This window comes from Perca flavescens, chromosome 14 (assembly GCF_004354835.1).
Source record: "Perca flavescens isolate YP-PL-M2 chromosome 14, PFLA_1.0, whole genome shotgun sequence".
NCBI lineage: Eukaryota > Metazoa > Chordata > Actinopteri > Perciformes > Percidae > Perca > Perca flavescens.
In genome coordinates this window covers 8,136,083-8,162,890 of record NC_041344.1, presented here as the reverse complement: position 1 = coordinate 8,162,890, position 26,808 = coordinate 8,136,083, and the positions used below count along the sequence as shown (strand labels likewise).

Here is a 26,808-nt window from a genome sequence, read left to right as displayed (position 1 = left end):
ACTCAACTGAGTTTAATGTAAAACTGCTTGGGAATTTCTCGAGAAAGAATTTATAAGGTAATATAATAGCATGTTTTAATATATTTTGAAAACACAAAACTAATCAGATAATCATTAATGTGACCCAGACAAGATAGAAGTAATTCCATCATTTATTCCAAATTGTTGTATGTGACTTTAGGAACTGCTTTATTGGAGTAATGTAAAATTTGTTTTTGTAGGGAACCTGATTATTTCAATACTTTTAGGAAATTCAGATATACTATGTATCTCATAAATGAAGTGTTTACTATGTTGAATTGTTTTTAGATGTGTCTATAAAGTATAATGAATCTGGGTAAACTGCAGAGCCTGAGAAGAAATAATTGCACTTCAATTATAAAGTAGGATATCATCAGCAAATTATATCATTAAAAATATTATCAGCTGTGTAATCTCAAATTATCACATTACATATGCATTTCACTGTCAATACAAGTTCAATTAAAAAATGTCATGTCTTAAGGTGTGTTGGAAAATAAACTGACTTGAATATAAATTAAATACATTTTAAATTGTATTTGAATGTGAAAATTAACTTCAACACTGAAATTACAGATGGAGATATGGATGAAGACATTTGAATCTGCTTCTAACCTGAAACGTAAGAAAAGTTAATGTCTCCTAATAGGGTATGTAACATTGGTTGGGCTGAAAATGGCCCAAGTGATTTTCTGTGGGCCATTAACTACCCTGTGAATATGGCCCTATTTTGAACAAGAGCTTTTCTTCCAAATATGGTATGCTCATGAATATTTAGATGAGCTGCGCGGTGATTGGTTGAGCGACCCACATACACACACATACACACTTTTTCTGTTACATGCCCAGACATGCCCGGGCGCGAGCCGGCTGCAGCGGCTGTAGCCGAGACAAAATGTTTTGACACTTTCATTATAACTAGTGTAGTTGTAACGTTACCCTTGGGACATAAAAAACCTCCACCAAAGAATCACAACTCACCTAATAGCTAGTAAGTGCGGGGGAGCGGAGAGTGAACCCCTGCAATGTCCTCAGCCAGTGCCTCTGCAGCGCTGCGTTAGATCCACAACTCCCTCTCCATTGTCCGATATACTCGTTCTAAACACTTTTCTCTAGGCAAGTAGGCTTTCCCGTTGTACAGTCTGGAACACTGCATTTACGACCGTGGTTCATTTTCAATATCCTTGAAAAACTTCCAAACTTTGTTCTTTCTAAAGTCCTACATAGTGTAGCTCGTGTTTGAGATCCTGACAGAGCTCCAGCTCAGCGGGTCTGTGAAGGGGGAGAGGCCGACAGAGAAGGCAGCAAACCCGACCAGCAGCCAACGCCTGTCCCGACAGATTGTGGAGCTCGTGAAGTCCGATACTGTCCTACCAAATTTGCAGTTAGCCATCAATTTTTGTGAAACGGCCCATTTTTGAGCTTTACATAGTTGATTTCAAAGACTAGAGACTAGAGCCAAATGAGGAGGAGTTGAGAAGTTGATGTCAACTTTTAGCTTTGTTGAGATTTGCCTGTTTTCAGCAGCAGTTTAAAATTGTGAGATTTGCAGAGGAAAGAGGTGTCAATGGGATTTTGAGGTTCTGTGTATGTCCTATTTACCCTCCAAATTGTCGTTTTTCAACTATGGCAAGCTCAAATCTGTTATGCATTCTATCACCCCTTTAAATGTACTGTTACTCTGTTGTCTACATTTGAAGATTGTATTATGACTTGATAAAGGACTCTAAATACAAAGTGTATGACTTGGAACTTGACTTGGGACTTGACTCGAACTTGCAAAACAGTGACTTGGTCCCACCTCTGAAGATCATGTGGTATGACTGAAAGTTCAACAGCTACTGGATGGACGTTGTGAAGAGATTGTTTTGTTGTTTCCAAAGTCAAGAATTAACTTTTTGTCTCATTGCTGCGTTTTTGAGTTGCGTGTATGGGAAAATGTGTTTTTGTATAAACTTCATATAGATGTGATTATAGGTTTATTTATTAGTATTTTTTAGTTTCAAGTTGACTCCTCTTGATTTTTTGGCATGAATCCGATAAGAACATGAGATTGTAATGTGATATGAATGGATGGTGTCATCTTGAGTTAGCTGTGTGATTCAGCTGTCTGTGCTCTCTCTGCAGGTGATGGTTAGAGCAACTGGGAACAGCTGAGGATGTTCCCAGTAGCAGGAGGTTATTTAAGTCTGGATGCAGTGCAGCCCTCTCTCTGGCTGACTCTCCACTCTGCTGCAGCTTTGCTCCTCTCCCGTCTCCTTTAGTTCTCTACTCTGCTCCTATCAACCTTTACAACACCCACACATGCGTATGTTGTTCTTCCACGTACATCACACAATACTAACTTCATTGATATCCACATCCCATCATTGAATTCGTAAAGTTAACTCTACAAGTCCCTGCTTAAAAGCAGTACACCACCATTAAAAACAATGAATCTTACATTTCCAAGGAAATTAAAGAGTGTGTAGTTTGTAGAAAAATGGCATTTAAAAATGGGGATATTGTGGCCATGAGAAATATATAAAAAAAAAAAAACTCAACTGCAAATTAGGAAAGGCAAGGAGGAAGGAGAAGGAGAAATTTGAAACCCACTGCTCCTATATGAATATGAAAAAAAAGTGGGATTCCATGAAATGTATGACAAACCTGGGGCCTCATTTATAAAACGGTGCGTAGATTCTATTCTGAAAGATTTTGTGCTCCAAAAAGTCAGAATTTTCGTACGCAAAAACAAAATTCTGATTTATAAACACCTTGCGGCGCACACCGGTACGCACTCTTCTCGTTATAAATACGGACGTGCGTTACCTTATACGGTCGTGCACGAGCCTCACGCTCCTCCCGAGGTCGTCCCATATTTGTCCTAATAAGGTCCATGTTAATCAATCAGTGAACATAGCAGCCTTGTTAAGAAGCCCTTGATGACCAATCATGAAACGAAAAAATGGGGAAAAAACACGATTCAGTGATTGTGAGATCGATGTGCTCCTAACAGAGGTAGGACATCCAAACAGAATCCTGTTTGGAAGACTTAACCCTTGTGTGGTGTTCATATTTTTATTACACAGCCTTAATACTTAACAGATTTAGATCAATTACCAATAATATATACATCATTTATGGTTCATATTTGCCATTTAACCCGTGAGATCACATTTACGATCATATGATCATTTTCGTTTTTTGTGAGAAAACAAGGAAATTCAATTATAAAAAAGGTAAAAAATAGAAACAAGATTTCTGAATATTATTGGTGCTTATTTCTTAGAACTTAATCAGAACAGGTGAAAGTGCTTGAAATGTAACAATTTGGTAACTTTGTGTGGGAATAGCAGGTGCAGAAAGACAACATTCCCACACACCTACAATCAGACACGCCCACAGAAACACACACACACACACACACACACACACACACACACACACACACACACACAGTTATGAGGAGGACACAGTCAAGTTTCATAGCACCTACAATTATTACACTCGGGTCCAGTAGACCTGAACTCCTCATATGTAATAGTTATGTGTAGGGGGGGGTGTACCGTGTGCAGTCATTGAAAATAAGTTATATGTTATGTTCTTCACAGAAAAAGAGCCAAGGCCGATGAGTTTGAGTTAGAAGAAATAATAAATAGCATCATCTTTCTTTATTATTATAATATAGAGTGTGCTCACATCACCAGATTCTCACTCCCACTTGTAAAATATGTTTGGTCAGGTGCCTTTGTCCTTCTTATTGACTAAAAGTCTCCTTTAGCGTCTGCTGCACGGTGTGGGAGGATCCCCTTCCTCTCCCCGTTGCTGGCAGCCCCTCGCCGGGCACCGCGACCGGCTCTGGGTCGGCTTGGAAAGAACGGGATTGTTGGGTTCAGGAAAACAAAAACTGGGTTGGATTGGGAAACGGGGATACCATCGGAGTTCACTAAGACACAGTCTACAAAACTCTGGGAGCATTACGCATGATCACACGCATGTTCAAAAGGTTGCGGAAAACTGGGCACATTTTTAGGCGTGGAAATTCTTTATAAATCCCGATATTTGCGAGGAATGTTGTGTCGGCAAAGTTCACCCTGCTTCACGCAACTTTTTCCTTGTGTAACAGGTTTTATAAATGAGGCCCCTGGCCCCGGCTGAAAAATGTCTTAGTGTTCTTAATGAGGGGAAAAAGCAGATGAATTAATAACTTTTATGCAAGATTTTGATCTGCCGAGTTCTAGTAGGATAAAATAGAGGCTCTAGACTCATTACCTGCACTAAATCCCCCAAAAATCACTATTGACCAGCATGTAGTACAGAGTAGGGGTGTGACGAGACACTCGCTCACGAGACAAGACGAGACACGAGATTGGGGTCACGAAAACGAGACGCGATCTTAACACTAATTTAAAGAAAACTTCAGTTAAGAAATATGACTCGGACAAATAGTCTTTACTCAGAGAACCAAGGTTACAAGCTAGGGGTGTGACGAGACGCTTAGTCCACGAGACGAGACACATCACGAGATTGGGTTCACGAGAACGAGACGAGATTTCTCGTCGAGGTGAAAAGTTGTCTCGTGAGGCGATGTGATGTCAGCGTGATGGAGCGTGGAATTACTATTGAAGATCCCCCTGCCACTTTTAAATCATTTGTGTGGCAACATTTTGGTTTTCCTGCGGAAATAATAAACAGCGAAAGAGTGACAGACAAAACGAACACAATATGTAAATATTGTAAGAAAAAAATGCCGTATACCGCGGCTAACACGAGCACTATGCAAAAACACTTACAGCACCACCACAGCTCTCTACTAACTACTGCACCCGCGACTCGTGGGTGCAGTAGTTAGTAGTACGGCATTTTTTTCTTACAATGTTTACATATTGTGTTCGTCTTGTCTGTGACTCTTTCACTCTTTTCACCTCAACGAGAAATCTCGTCACGTTTTAATCTCGCGAGATCTTGTAAAACGAGATCTCGTCACACCCTTAGTACAGAGTCTTTTCTCACCCACCTGCCCTAGGAAGGCTGCTGGACCAGACGGCATTTCTGGGTCTCTGCTGAAATGATGCAGCGTAGAGCTGGCAGAGGCCTTGGGTCCTATTTACCAAAAGTCTCTGGACTCACATGTTGTTCCTTCCACTTGGAAAAGCTCTATTATTATTCCTGTTCCTAAAAAGGTATGCTGTAAGGATTATAATGAATACTGCCCAGTTGTTTTGAGAAAATCATTATCAACCTATTAAACAGATGTCATTTGCTCATTAGATCCTTTTCAGTTTGCATTTAGGGCCAAAAGAGGTACAGATGACTCAGTCACTGCCATGGTACATTTTATATCTAAACATTTAGAGGACCCTACCTCATATCAACGTATTTTATTTTAGATTTCAGTTCAGCATTTAATACGGTACAGCACCACCTATTCATTAAAAAGCTGAATGACCTTAATGTCCATCCCTCATTATTAGGTGGTACCACTGGTTTCTACCGAATGGTAAACAGCAGGTCAGTGTTAATGGTACTCTCTCAGAGTGGAGAACTTGAAGCACCGGAGCCCCCCAGGGTTGAGTCAGTTCACCTGTCCTTTTTACCCTTTACACAGATGAGTATAGAAGCTATAATCCCAACAACTATATCATTACATGTTCTGATGATACTGCCATCCTAGCTTTAATAAAAAAAGGACAGTGATCTATCTAACTACCTTTCAGAGATTCAAAGGTTTGTAAAATGGTGTGATGAGAAACAACTTTTTCGGAATGTTTTCTGAAAAAAACTGAGGAGATGTTGTAAATAGATTAAATAAAAAAAATTAATTTGTCACTGCGTCAAAAAAGTTTTTAAATAGATAAACTAATGTCTAGGTCAAGAAGGACTGGGAGGATCTCTTTGGTTTTACTACAATTAAATGATTTACTTAAAGGGATTAGTGTTTTAGGAACCTTGCTGTGTTGTTTGTTCGATAACATCTATGTATGTTTTTCATACACATTGTGGAACAAAAAGTTTATCTTATAGTCTTACTGTGTGTGTGTGTGTGTGTGTGTGTGTGTGTGTGTGTGTGTGTGTCCTCAGTGAAGTGTATCAGTCTCTGCAGTAGCTTCCAGCTGCAGCAGTCAGTTCAGTTTCTGTTCAGTCTGACTGAGGGAGGTTTTTGTACGACGCTTTTTCACTGTGTCAACACATACTGGCTGTTGATGTAATGTGCACTCTGACAGTAGTAAACTGCTGCATCTTCAGTCTGGACTCCACTGATGGTCAGAGTGAAGTCAGAGTTTGATCCACTGCCTGTAAAACGATCTGGAATCCCTGATTGTCGAGTGCTAGCTAAGTAAATGAGCAGTTTAGGAGTTTCTCCATCTCTCTGTTGGTACCAGGCTAAGCTCCCAGTACTCCGACTGGTCCTACAGCTGATGGAGACGGAGCCTCCCAGAGCAGAGCTCACTGCTCCAGGCTGAGTCACTGTGACCTGGCCTCTGGACTCTGAGGATACAGAGACAAAAACATAAAGCAGCGTCACGGTTTAGTCGGCTTCATTTCAGAGGGACGGATGTTGATAGAGGAGAGGAGTTTGATTCTCTGGACTTTACCTGTGAAGCAGCAGCAGAGGAGAGTCCAGATGAGGACGGAGATCAAAGTCATGTTTTTGATGAGGAGGATTTCTGTGTCTTCTGTTGTCATGAAGGACAGCTGTCAGTCATCCAGTGTTCAACTCTCAGGACTATAAACTCTCCCAGAGCACTGGAGCATGGTGCTGCTGATGCAAAGTGGCTCTCTATGGAAATGCTCTGACTGACTCCAACAGGGACTTGGATTACTCTGATGATGCTGTTCATCAATGGATCAATCACTTTATCAGAGTATTGATTAGGAATGTCTTCACTGCTCATTTGAATCAGTCTTTGGTTTTATTTTAATGCACAAAAAGTCTTCCAGAATATTTTGTGAATTCTTTCTAATTCACTACCACACAAATCAACATCACTGTGGGACTAATTTAAACACAATTATTATGTATCATTCATCATGTTCTACAATAAACATGTTTTCATGATAATTTTTTTGGCATAATTTATTGGAAAGATTTTCTTTAGAAAGAACTTGTTTTAATTAGTTTCACTGAAGGAGAAAATAATAGTTTGTAGATATTTAACAATTCACAATGAAAATGTTAAACATTTTTACAGATTGTGTATCTTTTTAAACTCTTTAACCAGTTCTAACATATAATGTGTAAACTGTGAATGTGTTTTGGTGAGTTTGTTTGTGTCAAAGTCAGAGAGCCGTGTCTCTCTACAGTGAGAGGTTTTTGTACGGCGGCTCAATGACTTTGTATCACTGTGGTGGACTTTTGGTGGAGGAACCAGACTGAATGTTAACTGTAAGTACATTAGACTCCTTTAATCACTCACATTTTATGTTTTATGTTCTATTTGAACATCCGATTTCGAAAGCCTACTATGTTTTGTCAGATCTTTTAAATGTAATATATTTGCATCAATTGTTGAAGGCTTCAGCGTCGTTAACCCGACAAAAAACCACTCCTGATGAATAATCTTGTTGCACTAAAACTTTCTAAAGTCTTATCAGTTCGTTGTAGAAAACTACTCAGCATTAGTCTGTGTGAAGAAAATATTTGTAAAAGATAGTTTTTATAATCTGGCTCAAGAACTCTGCTGATAATCTTTGGTTCAGTGTTTGATGTGAATAAGTATTACTCCATCTTTCTCCCAGAATAATGATTTTGAAGCTATTCAACATATTTTTGTCGAGTTTGAAAAAGTAATTAAGTAGTTAACAATATTCATTTGGATGTTTTCAGTAATGAAGGCTGACTGTTCAGTGATGATTCCTGCTTACATGAACAGAACAAAGAAATATCATTAATGAGGTTTTCGTTTAGGACAAGAAATGTGTAAGAAAGTTAAAACAGTAAAAGCCTCACAATCTCCATCTTATGTGGATTATTTTGAACTATTAAACTCTGAAAGTTTAGTAAAAGAGAGCCAGTTTGAACTTTTTATCTTTAGTACTGAAACCTGTCTGTTGTCACGGTTCAGCAGTGATGCCTGTCTGTTGCCATGGTTACTGAGCTCAGAGAGGGAAGTGAAACATTTTAAGACCAGTTTGATCCAATCTGAGGAAGAGCAGCAGAACTAGTAGCCTCCTCTGCTGCAGCCAACAGGCTAGAGTTTAGTTGACCTCATATCAACTTTATTAATCTCTCTCTCTCTGCAGTGGGTCGAGCCGGCCCCACCCTGACGGTGCTGCCCCCCTCCAGTGAGGAGCTGCTGAAGGGGAAGGCCACGCTCATGTGCCTGGCCAACAAGGGCTTCCCCTCAGACTGGAGTCTGGCCTGGAAGGTGGACGGCAGCAGCAGCAGCAGCAGCTGGGAGGAGAGCAGGAGCCCCGGGGTGCTGGGGAAGGACGGCAAATACAGCTGGAGCAGCACCCTGAGGCTCCCTAAAGACCAGTGGGAGAAGGTGGGCTCTGTGACCTGTGAGGCCACCCAGGGCTCCCAGACTCCGCTCTCAGAGACACTGAGGAGAGACCAGTGTTCCCAGTCCTGACCTGACTCACTGGGACTCTGCTACTGGTTTCACTCTGATACTGATCTCAGTCTGCTCTCTGCTCTCTCTCTCTCTCTCTCTCTCTCTCTCTCTCTACAGATTCATCACAATTTGAAAGTTCATCTTGTGTTGCTTGCAGTAATGCTGATATTCTCTGTGTGTTAAAACAATAAAGACAAATGTATCAACTTAATGTCGTCCGAGCTTATTGATACAAGAATGACTGCCGTCATGTGTTCCTTTCTTAAATGAACATCTACAGTATCAATGAAATCCTGAGAGAGTTTTTCTCTGTAGCATTTCCATGAGCTGATTCTTTTAGAAAGAAGTGATGAGATGATGTAATGCAGGTCCCATCTGCTCGGTGCAGCCTGACAGGGTTTAGCTGTGGTGTCCTACAGCAGGTATGGAGCTGGTGGGAAAGGATGAAAGTCAAACTCTGGTCAGCACCACTGTTACTGCTCTCCTTGACAAAGTCAATGTGAGAGAAAGTCAACAGATTCTTTGGTTTTTCTCCCAACAATAATGGTCACCACTGTCATCTAATGTGTCTGATCTAAAGCAGGTAACAGGTAGATGGGAATGACCTGCTGTGCTGTGCTCTTTGATACAGAAGTGGTTTTAGATCTTGTGGTAATCTGATCTCCTCAGTGCATAACTTCATATCACATTAACTGTTCTGATAGGAACTTTTTGGGCATTTATGTTTCTAGTAAAACTTTGTTCATCACAATGTGAAAAGAGTCTTAAGAGTCCACCACTGTTTGTTTCATTAGCGATAGAAGTTGACACACGTTCTTCTCATCATATTCTGTTCAAAGTTCCCAAAACAAATACTGTCTTCTCTCTGTCGTCATTACAGTCTGCTGCAGCCAAAGACTGGAACTATCTGCAAAAAACCACTAAAGCTGAAAACTTGTATCTTCATGTCAGCTTTTAACAACTCTGTTATGGACCTTCTCTCTGATACATGCGGCTGTTTTGGGAACCACAAGCATTCCCTCCCCATTATCTGTCTGCTGTTTACTGTTGCCCCATGCTGATTGTTGTTGTCTTGCTGCTGCTGTTTAGCTCTGCATGTTGAATTAGTGCTTGTGTTTGTTGCTCGTGTTCTGTCGTCGTTTGACACCATGCTTGTGTGCTAGACTGTATGTCATTTCTGTTCTGCTTGCTGTGATTGGGTGGAAGTAGTGGAGGTGTTGGAAATGTTTGGATGTTTGCTGTCATCTTTTTAACTGACAATATGATATTTCTCTATTAGCCCTTACACCCTCCCTTAAGAGGCTTTGCCTTTTGCAAAGCTGACATTTTAAATATACAGTATACATATGTGTTTTAATGACTTGCCTGGATAAATACAAGGAAAAAAAAACATACTTAAAAAACTCAAACAGGTCTGTGTCCAGAATTAAACTAATAATGAAACATGTTGTTTTGGTAACTGTAATGGGATTTTTTTTACAAACTAGTTAATTTATTGTATTTGTGTGTGTGTGTGTGTGTGTGTGTGTGTGTGTGTGTGTGTGTGTGTGTGTGTGTGTGTGTGTGTGTGTGTCCTCAGTGAAGTGTATCAGTCTCTGCAGTAGCTTCCAGCTGCAGCAGTCAGTTCAGTTTCTGTTCAGTCTGACTGAGGGAGGTTTTTGTACGACGCTTTTTCACTGTGTGAACACATTCTGACTGTTGATATAGTGATAACTCTGACAGTAGTAAACTGCTGCATCTTCAGTCTGGACTCCACTGATGGTCAGAGTGAAGTCAGAGTTTGATCCACTGCCTGTAAAACGATCTGGAATCCCTGATTGTCGAGTGCTAATACTATAAATGAGCAGTTTAGGAGTTTCTCCATCTCTCTGTTGGTACCACGCTAAACTGTTAGTATTGTAAATATTCTGACTGGTCCTACAGCTGATGGAGATGGAGCCTCCCAGAGCAGAGCTCACTGCTCCAGGCTGAGTCACTGTGACCTGGCCTCTGGACTCTGAGGATACAGAGACAAAAACATAAAGCAGCGTCACGGTTTAGTCGGCTTCATTTCAGAGGGACGGATGTTGATAGAGGAGAGGAGTTTGATTCTCTGGACTTTACCTGTGAAGCAGCAGCAGAGGAGAGTCCAGATGAGGACGGAGATCAAAGTCATGTTTTTGATGAGGAGGATTTCTGTGTCTTCTGTTGTCATGAAGGACAGCTGTCAGTCATCCAGTGTTCAACTCTCAGGACTATAAACTCTCCCAGAGCACTGGAGCATGGTGCTGCTGATGCAAAGTGGCTCTCTATGGAAATGCTCTGACTGACTCCAACAGGGACTTGGATTACTCTGATGATGCTGTTCATCAATGGATCAATCACTGTATCAGAGTATTGATTAGGATCTTTCAATAACACTTTCACTTCTTGACAAATCTTTCAAAATGTTCGATTTAGGCTTCCCAGGACCAGCTGGAATATAAAAGAAGTCTTTTATTCCCTATGCCATACAGGCATTGAACACAGAATAACTGCATTTCTTTTGCAATTTTTTAATATTTGCTCTCTTGTATTTTTTATCAGACTTATTTGCTGCCACCTGCCCATTTGCACTATTTTATATTGTATTTTGTATACTCTGTATGTTTTAAATGATCAACACTGGCCTCTTAACGGCTGGGAGCAGAGAGGCAGGACACATATGCAAACACACAGAGTCAGTGAACTGTAGCTGTCCTCAACATGTCATGCTGTTTCCCCCTCAGTGCTGACAGCATGGACCTACATACAGTGGCAAGAAAAAGTACGTGAAGCTTTTGGAATTTAATGGTTTTCTGAATACATTTTTCGTAAAATGTGATCTGATCTTCATCTAAGTCAAGGGTATTGACAAATATAATGTGTCTAAAATAAAAACGCAAAATCTTTTTGATCTCCCATGTCTTTATTGAGAACAACTAAAAAAAACTGCATTGTGCTCGTGCAAAAAGTACGTGAACCCTTGAGTTAATGACCTCAAAAAAGCTAATTGGAGTCAGCTTTTAGCACACGTGGAGTCTCGTTAAGATAATGAGTTTGGAGGTGTGGACTACAGCTACTTTGACTGATAAAAACTCCTCAAACGTTTGGAGTTTGCGCTGTACAAGAAGAACACACTTATGTGAGCCATGCCTCGCCAAAAAGAGCTTTCAGAGGATCTATGATCAAGAATTGTTGATTTACATGAAGCTGGCAAGGGTTACACAGTTATTTTAAAGACTTTAGAAATTCATCTTTCTACAGTTAGGAAAACAATCTACAAATGGAGACACTTTGGGACTATTGCTACTCTACCAAGAAGTGGGTGCCCAATCAAAATGACACCAAGATGAATGTTCAATAAAGACATGAAAGATCAGAATTTTTTTATTTTAGACACATTGTTTGTCAACACCCTTGATTTAGATTTAGACATTTTATGACAAACTTATTCAGAAAAACATGAAATTCCAAAAGGTTCACATACTTTTTCTTGCCAGTGTATTTACATATTCACATGGAGAGGATATTGAAAAGTCTGGTAGTAAACTGATCCAGTGACTTGTGGACAGTTTTGTTCTGTCCTTCCAGTTTGGTAATATGGTCTTTTTTGATAATGATTAGTGATATTAATATTAATGCAGGTTTGACATGTTTCTACTGTGAAGATTTCACCAAGTGAAGCAGTGATGTGTCTTTATAGAAGGCTGAGGCCAGTGTTGTAGTTAATGGTACTCTCTTCATCATCTTTTTTTATTATTATAATTTAGAGTGTGCTCACATCACCAGATTCTCACTCCCACTTGTAAAATACGGATGTTTGGTCAGGTGCCTTTGTCCTTCTTATTGACTAAAAGTCTCCTTTAGCGTCCGCTGCACGGTGTGGGAGGATCCCCTTCCTCTCCCCGTTGCTGGCAGCCCCTCGCCGGGCACCGCGACCGGCTCAGGGTCGGCTCTGAAAGAACGGGATTGTTGGGTTCAGGAAAACAAAAACTGGGTTGGATTGGGAAAACGGGGATACCATCGGAGTTCACTAAGACACAGTCTACAAAACTCTGGGAGCATTACGCACGATCACACGCATGTTCAAAAGGTTGTGGAAAACTGGGCACATTTATGGCGTGGAAATTCTTTATAAATCCCGATATTTGCGAGGAATGTTGCGTCGGCAAAGTTCACCCTGCTTCACGCAACTTTTTCTTGCGTAACAGGTTTTATAAATGAGGCCCCTGGCCACGGCTGAAAAATGTCTTAGTGTTCTTAATGAGGGGGAAAAAGCAGATGAATTAATAACTTTTATGCAAGGTTTTGATCAGCCGAGTTCTAGTAGGATAAAATAGAGGCTCTAGACTCATTACCTACACTGAATCCCCCAAAAATCACTATTGACCAGCATGTAGTACAGAGTCTTTTCTCACCCACCTGCCCTAGGAAGGCTGCTGGACCAGACGGCATTTCTGGGTCTCTGCTGAAATGATGCAGCGTAGAGCTGGCAGAGGCCTTGGGTCCTATTTACCAAAAGTCTCTGGACTCACATGTTGTTCCTTCCACTTGGAAAAGCTCTATTATTATTCCTGTTCCTAAAAAGCTATGCTGTAAGGATTATAATGAATACTGCCCAGTTGTTTTGAGAAAATCATTATCAACCTATTGAAAACAGATGTCATTTGCTCATTAGATCCTTTTGATTTTGCATTTAGGGGCAAAAGAGGTACAGATGACTCAGTCACTGCCATGGTACATTTTATATCTAAACATTTAGAGGACCCTACCTCATATCAACGTGTTTTATTTGTAGATTTCAGTTCAGCATTTAATACGGTACAGCAACACCTATTCATTAAAAGCTGAATGACCTTAATGTCCATCCCTCATTATTAGGTGGTACCACTGGTTTCTACCGAATGGTAAACAGCAGGTCAGTGTTAATGGTACTCTCTCAGAGTGGAGAACTTGAAGCACCGGAGCCCCCCAGGGTTGAGTCAGTTCACCTGTCCTTTTTACCCTTTACACAGATGAGTATAGAAGCTATAATCCCAACAACTATATCATTACATGTTCTGATGATACTGCCATCCTAGCTTTAATAAAAAAGGACAGTGATCTATCTAACTACCTTTCAGAGATTCAAAGGTTTGTAAAAAAAAAAAAAAAAAGTAAAAAGTTTAATAGCAGATAAACTAATGTCTAGGTCAAGAAGGTCTGGGAGGATCTCTTTGGTTTTACTACAATTAAATGATTTACTTAAAGGGATTAGTGTTTTAGGAACCTTGCTGTGTTGTTTGGTCAATAACATCTATGTATGTTTTTCACACACATCTTATCTTATAGTCTTACTGTGTGTGTGTGTGTGTGTGTGTGTGTGTGTGTGTGTGTGTGTGTGTGTGTGTCAGTGAAAGTGTATCAGTCTCTGCAGTAGCTTCCAGCTGCAGCAGTCAGTTCAGTTTCTGTTCAGTCTGACTGAGGGAGGTTTTTGTACGACGCTTTTTCACTGTGTGAACACATCCTGACTGTTGATTTCATGAACACTCTGACAGTAGTAAACTGCTGCATCTTCAGTCTGGACTCCACTGATGGTCAGAGTGAAGTCAGAGTTTGATCCACTGCCTGTAAAACGATCTGGAATCCCTGATTCTCGCTCAGTAGCATCGTAAATTAGCAGTTTAGGAGTTTCTCCATCTCTCTGTTGGTACCAGGATAAATAGTGGTTTCCATCATAATAAACATCCTGACTGGTCCTACAGCTGATGGAGACGGAGCCTCCCAGAGCAGAGCTCACTGCTCCAGGCTGAGTCACTGTGACCTGGCCTCTGGACTCTGAGGATACAGAGACAAAAACATAAAGCAGCGTCAAAGTTTAGTCGGCTTCATTTCAGAGGGACGGATGTTGATAGAGGAGAGGAGTTTGATTCTCTGGACTTTACCTGTGAAGCAGCAGCAGAGGAGAGTCCAGATGAGGACGGAGATCAAAGTCATGTTTTTGATGAGGAGGATTTCTGTGTCTTCTGTTGTCATGAAGGACAGCTGTCAGTCATCCAGTGTTCAACTCTCAGGACTATAAACTCTCCCAGAGCACTGGAGCATGGTGCTGCTGATGCAAAGTGGCTCTCTATGGAAATGCTCTGACTGACTCCAGCAGGGACTTGGATTACTCTGATGATGCTGTTCATCAATGGATCAATCACTTTATCAGAGTATAGTAAATGTGAGATTTAGGGTCCCAAGGACCTGCTGGAACATTTACAAGAAGTATTTTATTCCCTATGCCATACAGCTATTGAACACAGAATGACTCCATCAGGGAACACTTGTTATTTTATAAGATTTACTCTCTTGTATTACTTATAGAACTTATCTGCTGCTACCTGCCCATTTACACTATTGTATATTGTATTATGTATATTCTGTATGTTATTAATGGTGTGCTGTGTTATGTGCATTGTATTTACCTTTGCTGTACTTTGGGGAAATCCAACGACAAATTCTCACTGAGGTGGACAATAAAGTCAATCTAATCTAATGTCTTCTGTCTTATTTAAATTAATTGCAAGAGAAGAAATTACATACGTTTAAGATGTACCGAAAGCATGCATTAAGGAAATCTGCAGCACTGTGTTATTGTCAGTTCTCTTTTCATAACAGCCTCATTTTGGTGAGTTTGTTTGTGTCAAAGTCAGAGAGCCGTGTCTCTCTACAGTGAGAGGTTTTTGTACGGCGGCTCAATGACTTTGTATCACTGTGGTGGACTTTTGGTGGAGGAACCAGACTGAATGTTGGAAGTAAGTCAAACGTTTAAACTTTTTATCTCAGGAGCTATTTTTCTTCCTTTACTTTCTGAGCTCTTAACTTTCCATATTTGTTAAAAATAAATTCATACGTTTTAAAGAAATATTTTGCTCTAAGAGACAAAGGTTTGCTGTTGAAATAGAAAATTAAAAACTTAATTGTAAAGAAAATGAAATCTTGAGTCAGAGGATAAATCATTATTTCCAGCTTTAATGGTAAAGTAGCATCTTGAGGGCTTGTAGGTTTAGTTCAGTCTGACAAAGTCAGAGAGCCGTGTCTCTCTACAGTGAGAGGTTTTTGTACGGCGGCTCAATGACTTTGTATCACTGTGGTACACGTTCGGTGGAGGAACCAGACTGAATGTTGGAAGTAAGTTTCTGCACAAATACTAAAAACTATATTGTAAATATTGTAAAGTAATGTTTTAAATTCTGTTTACAGTCAATAACATATATATATATATATATATATTCACGTTTTTATTTTTCCTTTATCGTGGAGACTAACTCAGAGCAGCTTCACTAAACATTTCTTTACACATTTCTGTCAAACTGAAATTTAAATGACGAAGTGTAGAAAAGTTAAAACTGAAAACCTGTTCTACAAGATTCATTTTTCATTTTCCACATCAATGATAACTGTTTAAAGCAAATGAAGATTCAAATATTCAAACAATTGAACAGAGCAAAGATAAAGATCGGTATTTGAAAATGTGCAACATCTCTTCACTGTGTCATGTATTGTTTCAAAGTTTGAAAACTATTTGAACAGTTTGGTATTGATGATCGAAATCCACATGAAGAACATTTGATGTTGTCAGCTCATTTTCTGGATTTGTTTCTATTACACTAAATACTTTAAAGTAATGTATAGTTAGGTTGGTGATGATCTTGTTTTGGAGGTTTAAAGATTTGTCCAAAAGTTGACATTTTATTTCCAGTGTATAGTTTGATATATATCAGCTCATTGTGTAGATGATTCTCTCTGTGCTGATTTACATGAGAGGCTTCTTAAAGGGAAGTGAAACAATGTGTGAGTGAGTGACTGGTGGAGCAGAAAAACCATCTGACAGAAACTCCTTAAAGGAGAAAACCAACTCTCACACAGTCAAGGTGTCCAAGTGTCTGCTGGTTGATTGACAGCTGTGTGGTCCCTGTCCTCTAAGCTGATTGGTGTCTCCTAGGTGATGTCCGTCCCACCCTGACGGTGCTGCCCCCCTCCAGTGAGGAGCTGCTGAAGGGGAAGGCCACGCTCATGTGCCTGGCCAACAAGGGCTTCCCCTCAGACTGGAGTCTGGCCTGGAAGGTGGACGGCAGCAGCAGCAGCAGCAGCTGGGAGGAGAGCAGGAGCCCCGGGGTGCTGGGGAAGGACGGCAAATACAGCTGGAGCAGCACCCTGAGGCTCCCTAAAGACCAGTGGGAGAAGGTGGGCTCTGTGACCTGTGAGGCCACCCAGGGCTCCCAGACTCCACTCTCAGAGACACTGAGGAGAGACCAGTGTTCCCAGTCCTGACCTGACTCACTGGGACTCTGCTACTGGTTTCACTCTGATACTGATATCAGTCTGCAACTCTCTCTCTGTTTATCTCTTTCCCTCACTCACTGTCTAATTACATGTTTCATTGATAAAGTGTGTTGCATGTTTTACTTTGGATTATTGTAACACAATAAAGTACTTTTCATCAAATTGGTTGTTTCCATGTCTGTTATTGTAAAAGAAACAGATATGTCTGCCTTAATAGTTCCATAAATCTAGAAATGTTAAACTCAACTGATTTTAATGTGAAACTGCCTGGGAATTTCTCGAGAAAGAAACTATAAGGTAATATAATAGCATGTTTAATATATTTTGAAAACACAAAACTAATCAGATAATCATTAAATGTGACCCAGACAAGATAGAAGTAATTCCATCATTCATTCCAAATTCTTTAAAGCTTATTTGACTTCAGAAACTGCTTCATGGGAGTAATTTTAAATTAGTTTTTGTAAGAAAGCTGATTATTTCAATATTTTTAGGAAATTCAGATATACTATGTATCTCAAAAATGAAGTGTTTACTATGTGGAATTTTTTTTAGATGCGTCTATAGAGTATAATGAATCTCGGTAAACTGCAGAGCCTGAGAAGAAATAATTGCACTTGAATTATAAAGTAAGATATCATCAGCATATTATATCATTAAAAATATATCAGCTCTGTGATCTCAAAATATCACATTACATATGCATTTCACTGTCAACACAAGTTCATTAAAACATTTTATGTCTTAAGTTGTGTTGGAAAATAAACTGACGAATATAAATGACATACATTTTAAATTGTATTTGAATGTTACAATTAAGTTAAACACTAAAATGGAAATAAATAATTGATTTCACAGCTAAACAAACTGGTGTTAGATTTGTTAACTTATCTACTTTTCAGATGTATTTTGTTCTGATTTTAAACACACTTAACTACACTTTCAACAATATTACTATCACAGCTTACTATAGTATGAACATTATTTCCTGACATTATTCTGTTATAGAAACTACAGTGTCAGTCAAACTTCTAAAGTGTCTGTGTTTCTGTAGGTTTCTGCAGCTGTTGAGTCAGATCAGTTCCTCTCCAGCTGAGGAGGTTTTTGTACGACGTTGTATCACTGTGTGAATGGGAAGCTGTTACTCTGCTGACAGTAATAATCTCCTCCATCTTCAGTCTGAACTCCACTGATGGTCAGAGTGAAGTCAGTTCCAGACTGAGTCCCACTGAAACGATCTGAAACTCCAGACAGACGGCTTGTAGCATAATAAATCAAAAGTTTAGGAGATTCTCCAGGTTTCTGAAGGTACCAGTGAAGATCGTTACTAATTCCTGAACTAGCTTTACATCTGATAGAGACAGACTGTCCTGGAGCAACAGACTGAGATCCAGGAGACTGAGTCAGGATGATTTCTCCTGATGAACCTGGAAAACATGAAAAAGAGCAGAAGGGTTATTGAGACAAATCCAGCTTGGAGAAAGATGATCAACATCCAAACAGAAGAGTCTCATTTCTTTAACATGGAGAAGAGATGGAAGAAGGTAAATGCTGCTTATTCCAGTCTTTCTCCATCATAGCAGAACATCATTGAGGTCAACCTGGTTGCATCCTGAAGCAAAGATATCAGAAGAGAGTCTCACCCTGAACAAGGAGCCCCAGGGTGGCCAGCAGTAGAATCAGTGACATCATCATCGTGCTACCAGCGTGTCAGTGGCTCTGAAAGTCCTGGACAGTCACTGATCAACACTGGCCTCTTAACGGCTGGGAGCAGAGAGGCAGGACACATATGCAAACACACAGAGTCAGTGAACTGTAGCTGTCCTCAACATGTCATGCTGTTTCCCCCTCAGTGCTGACAGCATGGACCTACAGTACAGGCCAAAAGTTTGGACACATCTTCTCATTCAATGTGTTTCTTTATTTTCATGACTATTTACATTGTAGATTCTCACTGAAGGCATCAAAACTATGAATGAACACATATGGAATTATGTACTTAACAAAAAAGTGTGAAATAACTGAAAACAGGTCTTATATTTTAGATTCTTCAAAGTAGCCACCCTTTGCTTTTTCGATAACTCTGCAAACCCTTGGTGTTCTCTCAATGAGCTTCATGAGGTAGTCACCTGAAATGGTTTTCACTTCACAGGTGTGCTTTGTCAGGGTTAATTAGTGGAATTTATTCCCTTATTAATAAAAAAGGTGTGACCAAACGTTTGGCCTGTACTGTACATATTTACATATTCACATGGAGAGGATATTGAAAAGTCTGGTAGTAAACTGATCATGTGACTTGTGGACTGGTTTGTTCTTTTTTTCCAGTTTGGTAATATGGTTTTTTTATGATAATGATAGTAATATACATGCAGGTTGGACATGTTTGGGTGTTTGTAATGTCAAGATTTCACCAAGTAAAGTAGTGATGAGTCTTTAGAGAAGGGTGAGGCCAGTGTTGTAGTTCTCAATATCAGTCTTGGTCTCAAGACTGTTTTCTGAAGGTCTCGTCTCAGATAAAGAGGACTCTGGGTTTTATTTTAAGACTGGTCAAGACCAGAACTGTCTTTTGATTATTTTGTCAAGGCATTTCTGAAGATACACTTATGGCAATGAAAGAGTTGATTGAAGAAGCATCTTAATTTGTTTTCTGTTGGTGTTTTTTTTACAGGGTTGTGGATATTTAAATTTTTCATATCAATTTGAGGAGTCCCTATGGTTAACATTTTCCACATTTTATCATGTCATGCAGTGTGGGACTCACACTGGTCTGGACTTGGTCTTGTCTTGGTCTCGATACAATCTGGTCTTGGTGATGACAGTGGCGTTTTATGGCACCGGCGAACCGGGCAGCCGCCCGGGGCGGTATTTTTTCATGACACATGGGGGGCGGCACGAGCACTTGAAAAAAAAGATCCTCTGCTCCGCAAAGCAGTTTTCTATTATATATCATTTCACTGTGTGGGGAAGTGGCAGATTGGCACCTGCAGAAGCTGTGTGTGAGAAGGGGGAAAAGGGAGGGGCACGCGGGGGACAGTTCACCTCTGTGTCACACAAATGGAATGGTCGGACAAGGCGGGGGGGTCGGGGGACTCACTGTATCACAATACACTGGAATTAGTGGGCTAAAGTCAGTCACACCTCGACTTTCTTCCAAATAACGTACATTTGATTCATAATATTATAAATACAGGTTCCTGCACATTTTTGTTTTTCTGAATTGTGTGAAATGGCTAATAAAAATAGGTAATACAAAACGATTATGTGGTCCCCTGTCACCAAGGTAAACTGGTTTAGTCTTGACTTCTGCTCGTGAGTGAGTGACAGTGTTGGGGGGGATGGGAAATGTGTTGATTGTAGGGCTGGAAAAAAAATCGATTTGATTTAAAAATCGAGTTGGTAGGTCAAATCGATTCATATTTTCAAAAAATCGATTTTTTTAGATTTTTTTTTATCCAAATACAGTATAAATAATTTGGATGTTTAATAATCTTTGTTGCACACTGCACAGTGACTTTTCACTTAGAGAAAGGGTTTGCCTTTGCAATTTTGTTTATGTTGATGCACTTTAATTAAATACAATAAATACATATTTTTAAAATATATTTATAATATTTTTATTTTGTTTTAAATGGAAGGGGGGGGAATTGAATCGATTTGTAAATCGAGTTTTTCATAAAAAAATCACAGATTTTTTTAGCGGAAAAAAATCGCCCAGCTCTAGTTGATTGCCAAATAAACACAGAGATGGACAGGAAAAGGTCAAAGCCATCAGGTGCCCAATTTAGAAAAAAAAGAAAAGAAGAAGAGGAGAAACGAGCAAAAGATAAAGGTATGCAACTATGTTCTCTTTCTCTGTATGATTATTATGGTATTCATGTCATGGATGAAGGGCTAATGTTAATTGGTGGGTAACTCTTTCCTTTGTTAGCCTTTTTGCTATGTTGCTTGCTATGCTTGTACAACAATAATTCGGTTTTAACTCAATAAACACGAGATTTGTAATTTCACCATAATATTGTGCTTTGCAACAAAACTGTTACAAAGTGAACAAAGTTCAGTTATTATATCTTTTCATAATTTCGGTTAACATTAGGTCCTTTCATTAACCAACGGAATTTTCAAATCTGTAGGAAGTTTCAAAGACGAACATTTGCTATTTGCTACAACAGTAACCAAGGAGCTAATGGTTCCTCCCTAAAAGATAAATTAATATAGCATGTAACGACAGACATTTAGCGTAAGGGCATGTTTATTTAACCCTACTATTATGTTTGGGGTCAATTTGACCCCAGGCTGTTTTAGCTGTATACAACAGCAATACCTATTCATGAAAAAGCTGAATGACCTTAATGTCCATCCCTCATTATTAGGTGGTACCACTGGTTTCTACCGAATGGTAAACAGCAGGTCAGTGTTAATGGTACTCTCTCAGAGTGGAGAACTTGAAGCACCGGAGCCCCCCAGGGTTGAGTCAGTTCACCTGTCCTTTTTACCCTTTACACAGATGAGTATAGAAGCTATAATCCCAACAACTATATCATTACATGTTCTGATGATACTGCCATCCTATGTTTAATAAAAAAGGACAGTGATCTATCTAACTACCTTTCAGAGATTCAAAGGTTTGTAAAATGGTGTGATGACAAAAACCTTTTTCTGAATGTTAAAAAAAAGGTGAGGAGATGTTGTAAATAGATGTAAAAATGAATTTGTCCCTGTGTCAATAAAGCTTTTAAATAGCAGATAAACTAATGTCTAGGTCAAGAAGGACTGGGAGGATCTCTTTGGTTTTACTACAATTAAATGATTTACTTAAAGAGATTAGTGTTTTAGGAACCTTGCTGTGTTGTTTGTTCAATAACATCTATGGATGTTTTTCACACACATTGTGGAACAAAAAGTTAATCTTGTAGTCTCACTGTGTGTGTGTGTGTGTGTGTGTGTGTGTGTGTGTGTGTGTGTGTGTGTGTGTGTGTGTGTGTGTGTGTCCTCAGTGAAGTGTATCAGTCTCTGCAGTAGCTTCCAGCTGCAGCAGTCAGTTCAGTTTCTGTTCAGTCTGACTGAGGGAGGTTTTTGTACGACGCTTTTTCACTGTGTGGACACCCACTGGCTGTTGGGATAGTGAAAACTCTGACAGTAGTAAACTGCTGCATCTTCAGTCTGGACTCCACTGATGGTCAGAGTGAAGTCAGAGTTTGATCCACTGCCTGTAAAACGATCTGGAATCCCTGATTGTCGAGTGCTAGCATCGTAAATGAGCAGTTTAGGAGTTTCTCCATCTCTCTGTTGGTACCAGGCTAACCTGTTATTATTATAAACATCCTGACTGGTCCTACAGCTGATGGAGACGGAGCCTCCCAGAGCAGAGCTCACTGCTCCAGGCTGAGTCACTGTGACCTGGCCTCTGGACTCTGAGGATACAGAGACAAAAACATAAAGCAGCGTCACGGTTTAGTCGGCTTCATTTCAGAGGGACGGATGTTGATAGAGGAGAGGAGTTTGATTCTCTGGACTTTACCTGTGAAGCAGCAGCAGAGGAGAGTCCAGATGAGGACGGAGATCAAAGTCATGTTTTTGATGAGGAGGATTTCTGTGTCTTCTGTTGTCATGAAGGACAGCTGTCAGTCATCCAGTGTTCAACTCTCAGGACTATAAACTCTCCCAGAGCACTGGAGCATGGTGCTGCTGATGCAAAGTGGCTCTCTATGGAAATGTTCTGACTGACTCCAACAGGGACTTGGATTACTCTGATGATGCTGTTCATCAATGGATCAATCACTTTATCAGAGTATTGATTAGGATCTTTCAATAACACTTTGACTTCTTGACAAATCTTTCAAAATGTTCGATTTAGGCTTCCCAGGACCAGCTGGAATATAAAAGAAGTCTTTTATTCCCTATGCCATACAGGCATTGAACACAGAATAACTGCATTTCTTTTTCAATTTTTTAAATATTTGCTCTCTTGTATTTTGTATTAGACTTATTTGCTGCCACCTGCCCATTTGCACTATTTTATATTGTATTTTGTATACTCTGTATGTTTTAAATGATCAACACTGTTCTCTTAACGGCTGGGAGCAGAGAGGCAGGACACATATGCAAACACACAGAGTCAGTGAACTGTAGCTGTCCTCAACATGTCATGCTGTTTCCCCCTCAGTGCTGACAGCATGGACCTACATACAGTGGCAAGAAAAAGTACGTGAAGCTTTTGGAATTTAATCGTTTTCTGAATAAATTTTTCATAAAATGTGATCTGATCTTCATGTAAGTCAAGGGTATTGGCAAATATAATGTGTCTAAAATAAAAACGCAACATTTTTTTGATCTTCCATGTCTTTATTGAGAACAACTATAAAAACTGCATCATGCTTGTGCAAAAAGTATGTGAACCCTTGAGTTAATGACCTCCAAAAAGCTAATTGGAGTCAGCTTTTAGCACACGTGGAGTCTCGTTAAGATAATGAGTTTGGAGGTGTGGACTACAGCTACTTTGACTGATAAAAACTCCTCAAACTTTTGGAGTTTGTGCTGCACAAGAAGAACACACTTATGTGAGCCATGCCTCGCCAAAAAGAGCTTTCAGAGGATCTATGATCAAGAATTGTTGATTTACATGAAGCTGGCAAGGGTTACAAAGTTATTTTAAAGACTTTAGAAATTCATCTGTCTACAGTTAGGCAAACAATCTACAAATGGCTTTGGGACTATTGCTACTCTACCAAGAAGTGGGTGACCAATCAAAATGACACCAAGATGAATGTTCAATAAAGACATGAAAGATCAGAATTTGTTTATTTTAGACACTTTGTTTGTCAATACCCTTGATTTAGATGAAGATCAGATCACATTTTATGAACAATTTATTCAGAAAACCATGAAATTCCAAAAGGTTCACATACTTTTTCTTGCCACTGTATTTACATATTCACATGGAGAGGATATTGAAAAGTCTGGTAGTAAAGTGATCCAGTGACTTGTGGACAGTTTTGTTCTGTCCTTCCAGTTTGGTAATATGGTCTTTTTTTGTTAATGATTAGTGATATTAATATTAATGCAGGTTTAACATGTTTCTAATGTGAAGATTTCACCAAGTGAAGCAGTGATGAGTCTTTATAGAAGGCTGAGGCCAGTGTTGTAGTTCTCAATATCAGTCTTGGTCTCAAGACCACTCTTTGAAGGTTTTGGTCTCGTCTCAGAATCTGCCGCATTTTTACTCGGTCTTGTCTTGTCTCAGATCTTTGGATCCAATTCCATGATCTTCCTCAGCTCACCCAGTTCTCATGGAATATTTTAACTTCTAAGCCAACGTGGACAAGAAGTCTCACAAATGCTGAGAGGAATGGGAATTTGAAAATCCACATTTTAATAACATCTGCTGAGGAAAAGTATGTGATATGATTAAAAGCTCAACAACAGCTACTGGATGGATGTTGTGAAGAGATAGTTTTGCTGTTTCCAAAGTCAAGAATGAACATGAGATTGTAATGTGATATGAATGGATGGCGTCATCTTGAGTTAGCTGTGTGATTCAGCTGTCTGTGCTCTCTCTGCAGGTGATGGTTAGAGCAACTGGGAACAGCTGAGGATGTTCCCAGTAGCAGGAGGTTATTTAAGTCTGGATGCAGTGCAGCCCTCTCTCTGGCTGACTCTCCACTCTGCTGCAGCTTTGCTCCTCTCCCGTCTCCTTTAGTTCCAGTAGGAGTTAGATTTTTAAGTGGCATGTGGCACCCAGAAGTGGCATGTCCTGGCATGTGCTGCCGGAAGTGGCATGTTTTTCACCGTAAGACGTAAAATATAATTTATAACGTTAAAATATTACTTAGTTCTTCACTGTAACATCTAAAATATAATTTACAACGTAACATTTTGTTAAAATATACGTGCCACTTTCTAAAGCCACGTGGTGTGTTATTTCGAGGCTATGTCTTATCGTGAGGCTACATGACACGCGGGTTACGTTCAGGAAAACAACAAACGGTTGGGATTAGGAAAAGAAGAACGGGGTTAGGTTAGGGTTCATGAAAACATCATCTGGTTGGGTTTAGGAAAAGAGTAACTGGGTTAGGGTTAGGAAAACAACAAAAGTGAAAAATAAACATCAATCGCGGGACACAAAATCAAATGCAGGGCTCGATCCCTGCTCTCCTGGGTGTAAGTCCTGTGTTTTACCCATCCTCCACCCTGACCAATGTCACTAAATGGATTTTCGCCCTTTCATAGTACTACGCACGGCGCCAATTCATACGCAATTGCATTTGGCATACGGAAGTACCGGAAGTACATGTCACTGGCACGTGCCACATGCCACTTAAAAATCTAACTCCCTCTCTTCAGTTCTCTACTCTGCTCCTATCAACCTCTACAACACCCACACATGCATATATTGTCCACTCATGCCCATCACACAATACTAACTTCACTGATATCCACATCCCATCATTGAATTACTAAAGTTAACCCTACAAGTCCCTGCTTAAAAGCAGTACACCACCATTAAAAACAATCCACGTTTGGGACAATGATGGCATTGATCCATTAAAAGGATGTTTTTACTGCACTAACTTGGACCTCTTCCATAGCTTGGACTTAGAAGAAGCAACAGACACTAGAACTGATTATGTAACATTTTGTACAGATAACGTTTTAACTCAGAAGTCTATAACTTTGTATCCAAACAATAAATCTCATATTTCCATGGACATTAAAGAGTGTGTAGTTTGAGAAAAATAGCATTTAAAAATGGGGATATTGTGGCCATGGGGAATATAAAAAAAAAAACAACAACAACTCAACAGTAAATTAGGAAGGGCAAGGAGGGAGGAGAAGGAGACATTTGAAATCCACTGCTCCTCTATGAATTTGAAAAAAATGTGGGATTCCATGAAATTTATGACAAACCTGGCCTTGGCTAAAACATGTCTTAGTGTTCTTAATGAGGGGGAAAAGCTGATGAATTAAATAACTTTTATGCAAGGTTTTGATTACCCAAATTCTACTAGGATAAAATAGAGGCTCTAGACTCATTACCAGTGTTGGTCATCTTACTTTAAAAAAGTAATTAGTTACAGTTACAAATTACTTCTCCCAAAAAGTAATTGAGTTAGTAACTCAGTTACCACATTGTAAAAGTAAATAGTTACTCAGCAAAGTAACTGTGACATTTGTTAATGTTCTATAACACTATTACGTTCTAGAACATCTTTAACATCAAAGATGTTTCTATGAACTGATGGATGTGTTGAGCTCGGCCTTGGTCACCTGTTGCTGACCGAAAAATGGAGCGTTGCTTGTTTTAACAGAGTGGCTCCGTCTCCTTCCTGGAGCTCACGCTAGCTGCATTTGGGCTTGGGGGGGTTGGGTTAGCAGCAGCAACAAGTGTCCTGTTAGCATGTGTTGATGTGAGGGGCTTGATAAGACTGGAGTTGCTTGAGGCAGACGTGGATAAAGTCTTTTTTCCTGGGCATAGCGTGCATGTTACAGAAACATTCTTGTCTTTCATTTCAATGAGCGAGAAGTAGTGCCGGTACTTCCAGTTGGAGAACGCTACCTTTGAATTTCCCTGGCTCGTCGCTGTCTTGTGTTTAGTAGTAGTCAGTAACGCCGTTCTACTTAAACACCGTTCCCAACACTGCTCATTACATGCCTAATAAGAAAAGGACAGTGATCTATCTAACTACCTTTCAGAGATTCAGAGGATTGTAAAATGGTGTGATGACAAACACCTTTTTCTGAATGTTAAAAAAAAAACTTAAAAAAAAATGTTGTACATAGATGTTAAAATGAATTTGTCCCTGCGTCAACAAAGCTTTTAAATAGCAGATAAACTAATGTCTAGGTCAAGAAGGTCTGGGAGGATCTCTTTGGTTTTACTACAATTAAATGATTTACTTAAAGAGATTAGTGTTTTAGGAACCTTGCTGTGTTGTTTGTT

The 26,808-nt window shown here is 39.7% G+C and overlaps 6 gene segments (V, D, J or C); 2 read left to right on the top strand and 4 right to left on the bottom strand.

Annotated features, from left to right (window-relative positions):
• Window positions 1–6,178: 6,178 nt before the first annotated feature.
• Window positions 6,179–6,636, bottom strand: LOC114568577 (Ig kappa chain V region 3381-like; the record flags this gene model as incomplete). The annotated part of the segment is given in 2 exon segments: window positions 6,179–6,492; window positions 6,600–6,636. Coding segments are annotated over 2 exon segments (351 nt in total), but the record flags the coding sequence as incomplete, so codon positions are not given.
• A 646-nt stretch (window positions 6,637–7,282) lies between these two features.
• LOC114568804 (Ig kappa-b4 chain C region-like) lies at window positions 7,283–8,772 on the top strand. The segment is given in 2 exon segments: window positions 7,283–7,390; window positions 8,248–8,772. A coding segment is annotated over 1 exon segment (258 nt).
• A 1,440-nt stretch (window positions 8,773–10,212) lies between these two features.
• On the bottom strand, window positions 10,213–14,522 carry LOC114568810 (Ig kappa chain V region 3381-like; the record flags this gene model as incomplete). The annotated part of the segment is given in 3 exon segments: window positions 10,213–10,478; window positions 14,300–14,378; window positions 14,486–14,522. Coding segments are annotated over 3 exon segments (360 nt in total), but the record flags the coding sequence as incomplete, so codon positions are not given.
• A 1,088-nt stretch (window positions 14,523–15,610) lies between these two features.
• Window positions 15,611–17,033, top strand: LOC114568803 (Ig kappa-b4 chain C region-like). The segment is given in 2 exon segments: window positions 15,611–15,716; window positions 16,531–17,033. A coding segment is annotated over 1 exon segment (258 nt).
• A 799-nt stretch (window positions 17,034–17,832) lies between these two features.
• LOC114568799 (immunoglobulin kappa variable 6D-21-like) lies at window positions 17,833–18,595 on the bottom strand. The segment is given in 2 exon segments: window positions 17,833–18,298; window positions 18,515–18,595. Coding segments are annotated over 2 exon segments (360 nt in total).
• Window positions 18,596–21,944: 3,349 nt separating this feature from the next.
• LOC114568801 (Ig kappa chain V region 3381-like) lies at window positions 21,945–22,441 on the bottom strand. The segment is given in 2 exon segments: window positions 21,945–22,282; window positions 22,390–22,441. Coding segments are annotated over 2 exon segments (375 nt in total).
• Window positions 22,442–26,808: the final 4,367 nt, after the last annotated feature.